This window comes from Balearica regulorum, chromosome 6 (genome assembly GCF_011004875.1).
Source record: "Balearica regulorum gibbericeps isolate bBalReg1 chromosome 6, bBalReg1.pri, whole genome shotgun sequence".
Classification (NCBI taxonomy): Eukaryota; Metazoa; Chordata; class Aves; order Gruiformes; family Gruidae; genus Balearica; species Balearica regulorum.
In genome coordinates, this window is record NC_046189.1 from 42,928,397 (window position 1) to 42,944,362 (window position 15,966).

General features: G+C 51.4%; 2 protein-coding genes across 5 annotated transcripts in view; one reads left to right on the plus strand and one right to left on the minus strand.

The window, feature by feature from the left end:
• Window positions 1–1,673: 1,673 nt before the first annotated feature.
• UPP2 (uridine phosphorylase 2) lies at window positions 1,674–8,043 on the plus strand. The gene is given in 4 exon segments (XM_075757406.1): window positions 1,674–2,541; window positions 4,301–4,454; window positions 7,397–7,542; window positions 7,544–8,043. Coding segments are annotated over 3 exon segments (375 nt in total). The 5' UTR covers window positions 1,674–2,541; window positions 4,301–4,330; the 3' UTR covers window positions 7,649–8,043.
• A 3,779-nt stretch (window positions 8,044–11,822) lies between these two features.
• The window catches only part of CCDC148 (coiled-coil domain containing 148), a 57,990-nt gene continuing 53,846 nt past the window's right edge, over window positions 11,823–15,966 (minus strand). For all 4 annotated transcript variants that reach the window (XM_075757402.1, XM_010301592.2, XM_075757404.1 and 1 more), the window contains one exon: window positions 11,823–14,192. In XM_075757402.1, the coding sequence (XP_075613517.1) occupies window positions 14,046–14,192 (147 nt within the window). In that variant the 3' untranslated portion in view covers window positions 11,823–14,045. The remainder of the gene's footprint in view (window positions 14,193–15,966) is intronic.

A 15,966-nucleotide genomic window follows, 5' to 3' on the forward strand; every position in this document is an offset into this window, starting at 1 on the left:
CAAAGGGGTGGTCAGGTCAGGGGTCCTGCGCACAGGAGCCCCCCAGCACCCAAGGACGCGCAGCCCCCCACCCTGGATCTGAACAGTTCAGTCTGCAAAGTCCTCGGCTGGCCAGGCCTGGACATATTCACATGGCTCCAATTACAAAAGTTGTCAAAGCTAAAAAAAGAAAATAATAAAAACCTCTGTAGGCAACTAAGGCTGCCCAGAGGCTGTAACGAGGGCGCTGGCTGCTTCTGCAGGCTCTTCGTGCTTCTCCGCAGTTCACTGTAGGACGAGCATTTGCCATAGCAGCCGGGGGACCTGCGGCAGCGATCACATAAATCACAGAGAAGCGATCTGAGACTGCAGCAGATCAAAAGCGTTGGCTGACAAAATCTGTGCTAAAATCAGCCGTGTTTCTTGGTTCAGTTCACCACAGTAATTAATTACCTAGCACTTATCTAATTAACTGGAGCTTTCATCTACCGTTCCCAAAGGTCAATGGTGAACGCCAGATTCTGCCCCTCCAGCCGCTGCCTAAAATATCTTCCTGGGCAACATCTCACATCACATCAGGACAGGCAGCAGGACCAGTGTCTCCAGTCTTCTCCCACTCCCAAAGCACAGGACACTTGTGCACCTCTGTCTCAAATGGCAGCTTGGTGCTGACGAGACGAACCCGAGAAGCACTGAGGCAGAGATGGAGCGCCGGCAGCGATGCTCGGTGTCCTGCGGTTCATGCTGCGAGCAGGGGCGACGTGGCCTGGCCGCTGCAGCGCTGCCTCCACACTGCCCTTTGGTCTGAGCCGCAAGCAGGGGCTGTGGTGGCAGTCCCGGCACTGCCACCTGCGCCCCAGGCCCTGGCCAGCACCCCAAAGCATGTCCCGCATCCCACCACACACCCCATGGCCCTGGGGCAGCAGGCAGTGGTGTGTTCCCCATGGAGCGCTGCCATTGCCATGGCCCACCACGCGTGAGGACGGTCACCCAAGTGCTGCCACGACACCTGCGGCTGACATCGGGCGCTTAGGTGCGACGGGCTGCTGTGCCAAGTCCCCTGTGTCCTCAGGAGGGGTCTGAGCGGTGGCCCTGGGAACAGAGGGGGCTGAGGGGAGGGCTGTGGCGGGGAGAGCCGGGGGAAGGCAGCACGCCCTCCTCCCACGGCCCCCAGAGCCAGCCGGCCACCCCGGCACCAGGGCAAGCGCTGGCACCCTGACTGCAAACGGTCCTGAGGGCTCCCAGGCTGAGACTGAGCTAGGTGCGGACTATGAGAACAAAAATCATTGTCTGGACATTGCTGAGAAGAAAATCAGCCTCTCCAGGCCAGGATCCATTTCTGAACGGCAGTAGCCTGCCTCTCTCTGTCGCCGACCTGGGCACGGCTCCGGTAATCAGCAGGGCTGCCTTCCAGGAGCGCTGCCAATGGGAGAAACAAATACATCGCAAGTCACTTTTTTGTGTTAAGAGCTGTGAGGGTGAAGAGGGGGATTAGTGGGAGCAGGCACATCCATCCATTGCTGCTTGCCGTTTTCCATCTCAATTTTCTGGGCCACCCAGGAGGACCATGATGGTTCAAAGTGTAAAAGGTGTCCTGGCCTACGGCAACTGAATGCTCTGACAGGCCGGTCAGGGCTGGGGAGCCAAGCGTGCCGAGCCCCCACCCTGGAGCCAGCCCCCCGCCGAGCCCCGTCACCCCCGAGTGCCCAAGCTGGTGGCTTCACGTCATCAGACCGACGCCTGGGGCGCTGCCCAGCCCCTGCCAGCATGGCTGCCCCGAACACACGTGCCGTGAGTGCCGGGCACGAGGCGGCTGCTCTGCCGGCACGGGTTGATCCACACGGACCCGTGTAACAGCCGGGGCTGCTGCAGCTGCAAGCCGTGGTGCCAAGCTCCATGCACCCCGCGCTGCCCAATGCACCACCACCCCTTCGCCGGTTTGCTGCAGCACTAACTCTTTTTGAACCCAAGAAAAATCCAGGCTGCTTTCAAATTTGCACCGAACGGGGCCAGAGAAAGGCACGGTCTGAAGCTGGCGGGCCCGCAGGAAGCACAGCCTGGGGAGGAGTGCTGCCGCAGCGACTTTGGACAAACCCTTGGCCCGAAGCTGTTGCCGGAGCTGGGGGCAGGCCTGCGCCCCGGTGCGCACATGTGTCTGCCACGCGCCCCGGCGCCTGCCCTGCCGGCCAGAGGGCAAGCGGGTCGCCGGCACCGGCCCTCACCGCCTGAGCGCGGCCATGGAAGGCGAGTCAAGGTTAATGGCGACACACCTGCAAAAACAGCCAGCCGGGGACAAACCGCAGCACCAGCTGAGGAGGAACCTCTCACACCTGATGGGGCGAAGGGGAGCGGGCGGAGGGGACCGGCCACTGTTGGTCTTGGGAGCCGCACAAAGCAGAGAGAGGGTATTTAACCCCCTGCAGAGCCCCTTAAAACCTCTTCTGAGCTCCAAAACCCAACAGCTGAAGAAACAGCGGGCTGTTTTCCTTACCTTTTCTGCAGAGTATCGCTTTCAGCTGACTCTGGGAGAGCTGCTGTGACCAAAACAACAGGTTACTCCGGGTGAGTAACAGGGGAGGGTTTGAGTTTGTTTTAATAAGACAAGAAAAATGTTCTCTGGGTTTTGTTTAAGCCTTATTTGTAAAATTGACCTGTATTGTTACTTAGTTGCTTTCCATCTATTAAAGCACGGGAAAGGGAAGGCAAACTGGCCTCCCGCTGTCTACGGAATCTGAATTTAATTTGCACTTGTACTGCTAGGCAGTTATTTGGGACAACAGAAATATAAAATCCCGATTTGCTAAGAGCTTATTACCCACTTGATATTTCTGGCAGAATTATATGAAAGAGCGAGCTAAGGTTGCCATTGACTAAACATTTTTTTCCAAACACGCAGCCATAACAGAAGAGATGTCGAAGAGGTTACCCATAGGGATGGATGCACACGGCGTGACAGCCCGTGTGGCAGTAGGGCTCTGACAGAAAGGCAGCCACCCCGGAGGCCATGCAGAGCTGCTCGCCCCCGTCCCATCCCAACGGCAGGGCTGTGTGTGCCCCTCGCGGGGGCTCCCCGGCCACCCCGCACCCTGTCCTGCCCTGTCCCCGTTCCCGCGGGTGCTGCCCGGTGCCCACTGCCCCCACCCATCTTCGCCCCGTCTCCCCGCGGCAGTGGGCTTGTCCATGTTAAAACTCCACACTTGGACTCGAGGGAGGAGGGCGTTCTCTGTCACTCAGACATGGGAACGAAGACACGCAACCTGCCCGCAACGTTTGGGGACATAAAGGTAAAGAGCAGGTGCAAAAGCAAGGCAGCAGCACCCAGCCCCACAGGGCTCTGCACCCCCTCGTGCCACAGCTCTGCCATCCTGTGCCAGGGCCCCGCTGCTGCGGATGCTCCCACTGCGGACGGGGTCCGGCTGCTCGGCAAAGGGACCCGGCCACCCGGGGCAGACCGGGCAGGGAGGTTCTCCATCCTTGTTTGTTTTGGCAGAAATCCCTAAAGGAAATTCTCCTTTAAAAACCTGTGGTTCTGTAAACCCTGATTTTATATTGGCTCCCATGTTAGAGGACAGACGGAAGAAGCATTTGTGCAAAGCATCTGATCATCATCTACTGGAGACAAGGGAAAGGGGAGGTCATATTTTTGGCTGAGACCTGCTGTCAGAACCAGCCTGTCACGACCACATTCCTCTTCCATTTGAAATCAGAGCACTTCCTCAGCGGCGTGGTGCTCGAGCAGCCTGGCACAGCCGCTGCCGCACTCAGGCTCCCGCTCCCCTGCGCCGCTGGCAGCCGGATCAGCAGCGCTGCCCTTGCGGCCGCATGCCGGTCCCCCTCCTGCATTCAGGGAGCATTTTTTCTTTTAATATGTAAAATTTGTCCTTTTTCCTCTCTGACTTCGTGGCCTCTGTGTCATCAGCAGTGCTCACTAATTGCAGTCGGCACTGTTGATAGAATAAATTAAGTGATGAGCTACTCTGACATCTGGTTTTGCTTTGCTGTCAGTAGGAATACTAACAGCTTAAATTTGCTGAATTATTTTAGATTTTCTTGGCCTGGGACTGATACCCAAGTATGTGCAGCTGTACAGCTGTCTGGACGTAGCGTAGTCACAACCCTAAAGGAGTAACGGTTTGGTTGTAACTCCTGTTTTTGAGACCCTCAGTTGTTCCGATAGCCCCCGATCGCCTGTGAGGACGCAGCATCCCACCGCGCTCTCTGGGGAGACGTGTCCAGCGCAGCCTGCCGCTGCCACTTTACGACTGAATCTTGGTACCTGTTTTAGCTAAAAAGTACCAACAAATTCATATTTTACATCCAGCTTGTCTGCGTTGGCAGCAGCCCGCACAGGATGATGGCATTTGCCCAGTTGGTGCCCAAGGAGCAGGGACTGGCGGGCGACGGGGAGGACCTGACAGACATCTGCGTGGGGACGGACCGGTACGCCACATACCAGGCCAGTGCTCTCCATCGGCGTAAGTACCGTGCTGGCCTGCACCGCGCCGCACGCGTTGTCCATCCCGGGCGCTCACAGCAGCCCCTGCCCCGGGGTCTGCTGCTGCCGGCGTGGTGCCGCAGCGGGCCGGTGCAGGGGCCCCGTCTCCCCCAGCCCAGGGAGGGTGGCCGGCACGACCTCTCCCTCCCGTGCCTCCACCTCCCGCGACACCCACCGGCAGATTTTGTCCCTCTTTTCAGTTTTTCAGCCATTAGCACCAGTGCAACCCTTCAGCCATGGTAAAGCTTCTTCTGTTTGAATGATATTTCTCTGCACCCTCCATGTTCAGTTTAAAAAGCATCATATTAAAAATGAACACGCACATATTTTGCTCAGCTCAGCAGTCTGGCAATTTGAGAGGTGAAGACCACTTCGCACCACCATGAACTATGAAATATTGCTGGCAGTATCACATTGACATGAGCTCTAAAGTAAAAACCTTGCTTTATTATTAATTATTCTTTAAGAGCAGCAATACGTTTGGCACGGCACAAAGGCAAAAGCAAATACAGGCTGTGCTGATGAGTGCTCATACCCCAAGGCTCGGTCCTGTCGTCATTTCTCCAGGCACAAGATTAGTCTTAAATCTGATTCACAGGAGCCAGCGTCACTCACACAGCAGCTCACGTCTGGTCCCTCTGACAAGACCAAAGCAAACCTGACCAACGGAAAAGCCTGAGGGAACCAATCTGAAAGGATCTAAGGGGGAAAAACCCCATGAGTTTTGCTGTTCCCCAGTCTGACAGCAGTTGTGACACAGCTAGAAGAAAGGCGGGCGCTGAGCTCTGGGCCATGCAGCAGCTTTGCGCCAATGCAGAAGCCATCGACCCCCGGGCTCGTCCCTGCGAGGGGACACAGGGCAGAGCACGCAGCGAGCCTCCCCCAAAACGCTTTGTGCAGAGCAGCTGCCAACATCACATTTTTGCAAGTTGCTTAGAAACACAAATGAACTCAAACATACCGGAGGCAGGAACAGTTTCCTGCTTTGAATATTTACAACGAGAATAAATTTTTTAGGCATTGGCAAATAAGTCAGGCTGATGTTCCAAAATAACAACATGCAAAATGTTTTCATATTTAAAACATGATACAAACCTAATAGACCATCAGTCTCACAGCCAAATGAAAAGAGACAAAGCAATCGGAAAACTGACTGCATACGTTAAATTAACGGTGCTGCTTTACATATGCTTCCTTCAGGTTTTCCAACAGGATAGCAAACCCAAGAAAACATGAGCCATTTTTCATGAGGAAAAAACAAACCCCACGCCACCAAACACCTTTTGTTTTTAAAGGTAAAGCCGAGAAAAGGATGGCAGGTGAGCGATGGAGCAGAAAACCAAGACGATTGTGTGAGGGAGCTCTGGGCAGAAAGCAGCGGCGGCCTCGACAGCTTGAGATTCGCAAAACGTCTGCCGGCCCAGCGGAGCAGCAGCGGAGCGGGCGCAGCGGGGCACCACGAGCCGTGGCGCAGGACGGGGAAGGGGCCGGGGCTGGCGGAGGGGAGAGCCTGCGGGCAGCCAGGCAGGCGCTGGGGATGGGGGGACACCGGGGCGGGTGACACGAGCCAGGAAGCAGGGCAGGTGGCCTGCGAGGCGTGAAGTTTCACGTGGCAAATGCCTGACCCCGAAACCGGTCCTCCCCCAGGGGTACAAACCCATCCATCGTCCTGCACGCCCAGCGATGCGGGGGGAGGGGCTCCCGCAGGGGGCGAGGACGGGCCCAGAGAAGCGGAGGCTTGGGTTGTCCTCATGGAAATTCACCACTCCAAGAGTACGAGCAGGACACAACAAAGAATGGAAGTCAGCACGTGGCCTAAGGACGGGCAACGAAGGGGAAGGTCCTGGAGCATTCAGCCGTTGGGAGGCATTTGTGGAGAGACCTTTCTCAAAGGAGAGACGCCATCTGCGCGCCCGAATTGCTGGTCCCCAGAGATGAACATCAGCTCCATTGATAAGAGCAGCCTTCAAAGTGCCGAGGGGAGGAGAAGAGAGTTAGGCACTTCAGCTGGACAGGCTTCAAAGACCCTGAGATGTCTCCCCCCCTCAAAAAAATCGCTGTTGGCCTCACCAGTGGAAAGAGGCCACAGCGTAACCCTGGGCTCGGTGCAGTCATGTACCTGTCACCTGCTGCAGCATCACAGGGAAGGACGTTTTTCTTTTCCCTCCTGCCAGCAGCACGGGATAGGCATCTCTTCCATTTCTATCAACTAATCAAACTGCTGCACCATACAAAATGCTGAGACGTCACTATTATAGGCATCGGTACTTCTGGAGGCTTAGACGAGCTATCCATGGTCTTTCTTCTGGGCAAAGAGGCTATTAACACAAAAAAATCTCAGCAATAGGTGATGTAATTATGAGCTTTGCTATTTTGTCAGGTCCCCAAATAGCAAAGAACATGATATTTTGTTTTGGGTTAAACCCCAGCAAACTTCTAGTGACTGGCTTAGCAGAGTGCACGTTTTCATAATGACAAAGGCCTTGAATTCACAACAATTTGGTATCACTTTTCAAACAGAAAACACTTGACTGGAAGGCAGTCTCTCGCTGTGAGTTCCTCCCGGCTGCCCCAGTGCCTGTACTCCTCTGCGCTGGGGGGACCCCCAGCCAGGGTGCTGGTGCTGCTCGCGCCTGCGCAAGCTGGTGGTGGGGCAGGATCCCTGCAAGCCAGCCGCAATGCAAACGCCGCCACTCAGCACGTTCCCACAACGGCTCATCGTGTGCTGATTCTGTACGTTTTACTTGTACATCTGTGCTACTGCATGAATTTCAATTATTCTCTCACATCTGTTTTACTCACTAAAGAAACCAACCCCACACTCGCACATACATCTGCAGAGATTTTTCTGTCACGCTGAAGTTTTGCAGCAGGTCACAAGTGTTGTGAGGTCTGGCTCAGCCTCAGCCTTTGTTTCCACAGGGATCGAGGCCGGGTCTGTTGCGATCACAGACACGGCGGTGGATGACTCCTTCGAGCCACAGCTTGAGCAGGTGGTGCTGGATGACACAGTGGTGCGGAGCACCAAGCTGGACAAGGACCTCACGGAGGAACTACGCGCCTGCAGCACGGAAGATTCCTGACTTTCCCACGCTCGTCAGCCGTATGACGTGCACCCGTGTCTTCTACAAAGGCAAAACGATCTTTGGCTGTCCTCCCTCCACCCAAGCATAATGCCAAGTCTTCATGTTCTTTTGTAGGGCTACCAAAGCCTAAGAAAGGCTGCAGGATCAGACCCACCTGACACATTGGAGTTTGTTCAGCACTCAGAGCAGGGGATGCCTTCAGAACGCGCAGTACCGATTTCAGCGTTTCGCCAGGGCGAGACCTCCTCTGCTAATTGGTCTCTCGCACATCTGACGGTTAAATTTTGTAATGTCACCTGCACGGCCAGCGCTGCTGGAGCTGGTGGCGGATCCAGAGCGAAGATCCACCCAACAGCGGTCGCTCGCTGGGACGATGCAGGTGCCCGGGGGACCTCTGCTGCCCCTGGTCCAGCCGCTACACAGGAGCCACGCACGGTCACAGACCCTCCGAAAGCAGGAGGCCAGTAGCTGCACCCTGGCACAGAAAACGAGCCCAGCAGATGGGTTGCACTGAGTTGTTTCCTACAACAAGATTGTAACTTCAGAACTACCAAACACAAGAAAAATGTCAGGAAGCGCGTGACATTTATATAAACAAACTTTGGTTACTCTGGAACCGTTTCCTTTGCAAAATTAAATGCTGATTGCAGCGTAGATGAAATGTAATAAATGAAGAATTAATAATCTGAGGACTATTTATAAACTTTTGGATCTGCTTGCAAACGCGACCATCTGCGTATTGCTCAAGGCCATGTTTATTTAAACAAAAAGCCATTTGAGAGGATTAACAGTAGGAACAGCAATAAAATGAAGCACTCTGCCCAGGTTAGCACGCCGCAGGTACACGTTTTGCTCACACAAAGGACTTCACCTGCTGTGCGAGGGGAGTAGCTGCACCGGGCATGGGGCCGCTCTGTGGACCCCGGTGCAGCTGCAGGACAGCCAAAGGCACCAGTGGAGGTAGGGGAGAGGTGGGGATGGGTGCCCGCGCCGGGTCGCACTGAGCACAGCGTCGGGTCCAGCCTGCGGCGATGCCCCGGGGCTGCGGTGGGAGCGGAGGGAGCATCAGTGCCCCGGGACCCAGCTCCCCGGCCAGCACCACTGCTGCCCCAGCACGGACCACCACTCGCGTGCAGCTCCAGCTGCCTGCCATCCATGGCAGCTCCTTAGGTAAGATTAAACCTAAATGAAGGGGGGTTTTCCCCAATTTTCCCTTTCTGCACAGCTTGCTATGCCCCTCTTCCTGTGTAATTTGGCAATTTTTGGATTTAACCTGGCAGACCTTCACAGCTGACGTACGCCAAGGACCTCAGAGGAGCGGCGATGACTGGCCCTGCAGACTGCGATACCCCCTGTACTTAACTCCCGTGGGCTCGCTCTGCCTCTTTACAGATGTTAAAAGCTGTGTAATTTTCTCCTCTACACACGGGCATACTGCGTGGGCTTTAAACACTGCGGTTAACAGGAGTTCAGTAACTATTCAAAGGAAATAGCGGGGGCCCCGTGCAGCTGAGTGGTGTGGCCGGATCCAGTGAACATCGCCGTGCAGGAGCTGCAGATCACCAGTACAGCTTGAACTGCACCAACACACCTACACACCCCAGGAGAGCTCCAGCCAAAACTCGCAGAGAAATTAAGACTGTGTTACCAAACTGCAGGTTCTTCGCCCCTGTCTTGAGTCGCTGTAAAGGATTGTCCTGTTCGGGTCACCCCTGTCCGCAGCGATCCTCTCAGAAGGCAATGCCTTTGCATTCGGTATAAACTAAACGACATGCAAAATGAATCCGCATTTGTGACCGCTATTGTTATTTGTTGCTGTTACAAAGGCCGTTTGGACTTTCATTCATACAATAATATTTAAAGATCTGTCAAAACTGGACGCGTACCAGAGTGTTTGAACACAAGAGCTCGGCATGCGGGAAGCACAAACTGTCCGGCTAAGCGGGAGCAGCTTTGCCCCCGTCGCGTGGTCGGCAAGTTTGGGCACGGGGGGAACCCCCTGAGAGGGAAAGGGACGGGGAGCACACGTTACTGATACAACCTTGACCCGATTTCAGGTAACTGCCAGGGACCGCATCTTGCACATTCACCCGCTAATCGACTCCCATCAACGATCCAGAAAATCCTCTCCACAAGCTGTAAGAGACTGAACTGCGCCCGGGTCGAGCGGAGGGCGTTTTCACGGAGGGTTACCTGCAGCCTGAAGAATTCCCCACTGAAATCACTTCCAGGTCTGAAGGTTCAGTTACAGCTTGCTTCCAAACAAATTACACCACCTTTGGAACAGTAACTTCCAGGATTTAAGAGTTCTGGTAAACAAAATTTTAACGTATCCAAAACCTTGGGAGAGGATCTTGAGATATTAATGACACAAAGAGCACAAACATGTAGGTCTAAAGATACTTACAGGCATGCCGAGGGGCTTCCCCAGGGTACTCGTTCTCCAGTCCGTATCCTAAAATTGGCTTCATCAGCAACCCCGGGGCCCTTCTCATCCCAGCGCTCTTTCCAAACGCCCGGGTGCAGCTCAATTTACCTCCCAGACGTGCGGGTTTCTCTGGTGTCCCTCCTGTCACCCCACCGCACCTCATCACGCCGCCGCCTCCCTTCCGCAGAGTCGGCTGCTGGGACGGGGGGCTGGCAGCGAGTGGGGCCGTCCGGGGTGCTCCCCCGGCGCCGGGACCCCGCTTCCACGGTCCCACTCAGCTACGCCAACAACTTGCCAGCACTTTCATCTGGGATACAGTCAGCTTGCTGCTGTGAAAAAGCAAACTCCACTTTTTTACAAGAAAAGCAGATTGGTTCCTAGTTTCCATTCCGCGATCGCAGTTCCTTGGCTCAGATATTAACCTGCGGGGGAGGAATCCCAGGACAGGAGCCAGTGTCCTCCCAGGACTGAAACAAAATCCCTCCAGTCGCTCACCATGCGATCCAACGTACCATTCAGGCTCAGTTCAGCTAAGTCCAAAGTCTGCTCAAGAAACATCTGTACTAATAGCAACGTACCTTAAGTCCTTTGTGAAAATAATTTAAAACCACTCCAGGAACAGAAATATGCTACTTTAACATTTTGCCCAATGTGATGAGTGAGGTTTACTCTGCTTACAGAAACACAGTTCTGGTCATTAGCTTTGCAGGAGATGGTGAACTCTCCATTTTTTTTACAACACTGTCCGGTGAAGAGATTCTTGGTTTTCTTATTTTGCTTTTAGCTTAATGATCATGTTGTTAAAAGTTGTTCTTTATTGTGTTGCGCATTCTAAGTTTGACACTCTAAGGGTTCCAGACGAGTCCGTAGTTTACAGAGCTCAGACTGTGTGTCCTTGGTGAGCTCCTTTTCAAAACACTAACCATTACTGCAAAGCCCTCTCTATGCTCAGAGGGGTAAGAGCTGGCATTGCGATCACTCACGTTTGTCTTTTTCTATAAATACACGCACAAGCGTGCATATAAGCTTACGTGCCCATAAACTGGCATGAACATTAAGTGGTTTGCAACAGCTGGATACCACAACTGATCTTGCACCAGTTGGAAACTTGACTTTCAGGCACTATTTAACATTTAAGCTGCTTTTCTGACTACCAAAATTCACAGATAAGTCGTTTATCTCAAACCTGAACACTTTAGTTTTCATGAAGAAGTTTGTCTCGAGCTTTAAAAAAAATCAGATTGTTAGTCAAACTGCATACACTTCGTACATCGGCCTGAAGGATAGCTGAATTCTGAACTGTCACCCTTACGGAGTCAAAACCAACAAAGGGCTGCAGGAGATGCCAGCTGAGAAGTCAACTTCCCATTAACATTTTCTAAATTAAGATTTTTACGTGCAATTAATTTCATCCATCTTTGTACAAAAGTAACTTGCAAAATCTCAGTTTTTCTTAAAAAGCATAGAAAGCATTTATCATGAAAACAAATGTCCTTATAAGCATCTCCATTTCCTGAGAGGTCTCGATCATCTCTCGTGGCCAGCGGTAAGGCGAGGCCGAAACGCCCGCTCCTCCCCGCAGAGGCCAGTGAGCGGCCGAGGGGCTGTGCCGGAGCTCCCGGCAAAGGCCACCTGCACACACACGTCCCTGGGCGTGTGGCGCAAAATACCTGAAGCCAGGTTCACTGACCTGCACGCTTTCCATGCTCCACCGTCAGATGGAAATCCCTCTAAAAGTCCTCATTCTGGCCTCGCCGAATCGCTAACGAGCCCCGATTCATGGCTGCAGGGAGCTGGCACAGACTCGTCGAGGTAAGCGGACTTCTACCCTGAGAAACAACAGGTGTGAAGACAATGGCAAGACACTGCCTAAAAATCAACGCCCTTTATTTCAAACCCAAATATCTGCTTCATTTAAACTTTCTTTTTTCATAAATGTCTTGGTTTTTATAAAAGATGACAAGACAACTATAATCTGAAAAGATTTTGTGCCACTGAAATGATCTCGTAAATCTGCTTTTAACAGCGAGAAGAGAAAAAAAAGACTGCCTTAAGTTTGGGATCTTCCGTTTCTGGGAAGCAGCCTAGAAGCCAGACTGGTCTCCAAAAGAGAAGAAAATCAATGCTGGTCTCCCCTGCAGGAACATCCAACAGGTTGTGAAGCTGGCCAAGTGTGTTTTAAAAATAAAGAGTTACCTCAAATGAGATACCGAAATAAAATGCGCAAATATACACAGAGTTGTAATTTTAGCACAAACATGCAAAGGCTGAATCCAGAAGACACACAGCTCCCACACCTTTTGGGCAGTCTCTGTAGCATTATCCCCCCAATAAATAACTTCCACGCTCAGATTATGTTGCCCCAGTCTTAAACTCTGCCTGCTCTCGGGAGTCTGTCGCCCCAGCTCGTCCCCTGCCCTTCCGGCACCCTTCTCGGCACGTCCGGGAGCTGCTCCTGACTTTGCACCCTTGAGCAGCCAGGCGCAAGCAAACCTCCCTCCCCCCGGTGCTCAGAGACACGCGCTGACATCGGGCTCACGCTACAAGATTCTGCCAGCGTTATGATCCTGTTGAGGTGTGAAAAACTAAACGCTGCTTGTCTGCGACTGCAAAACATTTGGTGCAGAGTCGCTGGATGTGTCACCAGCCGAGGGGCTGCTGCTGTGCAGGCGGGGAGGCAGCACACGGTGCCTGGCGCGAAACCTCCTGCTTGGCGCGTGCCGAACCGGCGCCATGGGCTCCGCCGGGAGAACACAGAGGTGGCCCTCATCTACCCCAATCCTCAGCTTTTTGTTTCGACAGTGAGGAATTACTTGTGTTTCACAAAGCATTGAAGGTACGGGATCCGTTAACGCCTATAAGGCATTACAATATTACCTTAATGAAGTTCCCATAATTTTCTAGATATGCAACTATGGACGTTCCGACATTTCATTGCCCTTAGAAATTTTTGTTTAAACTGCTAATTGTAACTTGTTCACATACATTTTACAGTCATCTTATGTAAGGCTTGAAAACATAATCAGTTACAAAATGAAATTACATCAATTTCCCTTTCATTTAATAGAATCACAGTCAGTAGTTTCAGTTCCAAAATAAAGATCCCAGATCTGAAATGTTATTTATAATTTGAACTGAAAGATTAATCTGCAATATGAAATGACTGCATGACTGGTTTGCAGTAAATATGATGCAGCAAATTGGTTTCTAAATATAGGCACAGGTTAAATTTCTTCTTATAAGCATAGACTGACAGAACGGTTTGGGGGGGAAGGGACCTCACAGCCCATCTAGTTCCAACCCCCTGCCATGGGCAGGGACACCCTCCACTAGCCCAGGTTGCCCAAAGCCCCATCCAACCTGGCCTTGAACACTGCCAGGGAGCCAGGGGCAGCCACAGCTTCTCTGGGCACCCTGTGCCAGGGCCTCAGCACCCTCACAGGGAAGGATTTCTGCCTCACATCCCATCTCCATCTCCCCTCCTGCAGCTTCAGGCCATTCCCCTTGGCCTGTCACTCCCTGCCCTCGTCACCAGCCCCTCTCCAGCTTTCCTGGCCCTCTTGATAATAAGGAGTAACAGAAACATTCATGATAATGAAGATTTCATAATTGAAAGAATCAAGCAACCTGGAATGAGAGTTACGTGGGATGTATTCACGTATCATAACACAATCCAAAGTGACTATTCTGCAAAGCTATTTTGGATTTATGCTGCCAATTAAAACCCAGAGCTCGTACTCAAGATGCTTTGTATCCGATTGGCCTGTAATGTCTGTTGGAGTCTTTCACGTAGGGGTGTCCTGTCGCCCTGTAGAAAGGGACGTGGGAATTTATGCTACAACAGCTGCCACCCACCAAACCTCTATAAAACCTTCACCAAGGCAGGCGTAAAATGTGTAGCACTGCACGAGAAAAGCGCGTTGTTTTTTTAAATGATTGCACGCACTGAGAACTAAGTAGTTCTATAACACAGCCTAAGGGAAATTTATTTGAAGTTTTCACAGTATAGGCCAGACGATACCCCTGAAGCACCTCTGCTCCTGATACAAGAGGCGCTCTACATTTTAAAAGCTGTAGATTCCGTATCTCTTCTTGGAAGCTTCAGTGGTGGAATTTTTGGTAAAATCTCTTTGGCATAAAGTGTTTTATGAAGTCCAGCTTCTCGAAGAGCTAGCTCAATGCGAAGTCTAGGGTCAGAAATGATCTGTTAAAATAAACCACAGCAATGATAAATAGAAAGAAAGCAATACTTTCCTCATACACACAGTCTATCTTACAGGTTATCTGTGGATGTATGTATTTAAAAAGTTTTAAAAGACAGTCAAAAAAACTATGGTCAAAAAGGCCTTCAAAAGCAGAGAAACTCTACAGTGAATAAGCCTTATCTCACTGCACATATCTGGACATTACCCTTTTTAGTATTAATGATCCCAAACTATTTTAACAAAGAGCCCTGCTTGTCATTCCTCAGCAAAACCCAGAGGGTAGATGAGAATCCGAGTGACTTAATTCAGCCGAGTTACTGAAGAGCTGCTGACTTCCCTAATGTTCCCATCAATACAGCCCAGCTTTCAGCACAAGACTTTTAATCCCTTCCTGTTTGTTTCTAAGGAATCCGAGTCCTTCTAGCACATTCGTGGTGGTTCTTATAGCGGTGCCTTGTGAGAACTACTACCCGGCAATAGCAATACCACTTCCATTTTACATAGCAACAATTGCTGCCCAGGGAAATCACTTCTAAAATTTGTCAAAAGGTTATTTGACAAAATTTGTAAGCCTCTCTCCAATCCTTCTTCCATGGGCTACAGTGGGGGAGTACAAGAGCGTGACATCGCCTTCTGTTCCCACATACCCTGCCAGTGCCCGGAGCTGCCGGGAAGACCAAGGCTCTCCGTAAGCACCGCAGCTCTGGGGGCAGCAGGCTAACGTGCTCGGCAGGACCCATGGCTCCCAGTCTGAGAGAGGGAGCAGAGGTCAGAGCAGCAGGAATATTCTGAGAATTCAGGTATCAACCCCAAATACACATGTTCAGAGCATTTTCAAGCTAAGGCTTTTCAGAACCTCATACATCAGTCAGACTTGGGTAAATTTTAATAACCAAACAAAAACTACATCTCTTGTACCACATCTCTCCTTTACCAAACTGAGAAGCTTTAAAATGTCTTAAAATGGGAAGTGCTGGACAAGCTTAGTTATAGACATTGTTTAATTTCAGCTTATTCAGTCCTAAAAGAAAACTTTTATGCCATAGAATGGTATCGCAGCACTTCTCTTTCTGTAAGCATAATTTTCAAATTCCAGAGTGGGAATAATTTCAAATGCATAGACTGAGCAGATGGGGAACAGTAAGGGAATAAAAAAATCCTCCCCTACGTTGCTTTATTCCATTTGAAATTGAGCTAGCACTGTCCTCAGCGATCTGAGTGACCTGAAAACAGGAGTATAGTTACTTCAGTTTCCTGCTTCATTTACACCCAACTGGTTTCTTCTCCTTTAGCCCTTGCAGATCACATCCCAACTGATCTTCAATCCAGCAGTAAAGATAGTCAAGCTCCTGTTTTTCAGCTTATGAAGAGATTTGTGCTGTGCATAATCTTCCAGGAAGAAGAATACTCCCTAAGTTACCTGTGACATAGCTCTCGTGTATACAGTCAGGAGAACTTTTATGCTGAGTCAATTCACCTCAAGTACAAGTTGTACTCAGCACAACACTAACTGGAGCAGGTGAAAAGGAGGCACTCTTTTAAATAAATGCATAAAAGTGTAAAAGGGGTGAGTTTTGAAATGAAATAATAGCAAACAGATCAGTCAAAATGCCTAGCGAACACAGGAACTGCCCGACAGCCCATTTAGGCCAGTATCCTCTCCCCACTGGTGGCACTGGGAGCTGCTGTTCAGCGAGAGCCCAGGGGTCCTACGCTGGACCTGAGCGGACCTTCGTGCTCCGCTCTTGTGCTCCTCCAGCAGCTACACTGGGT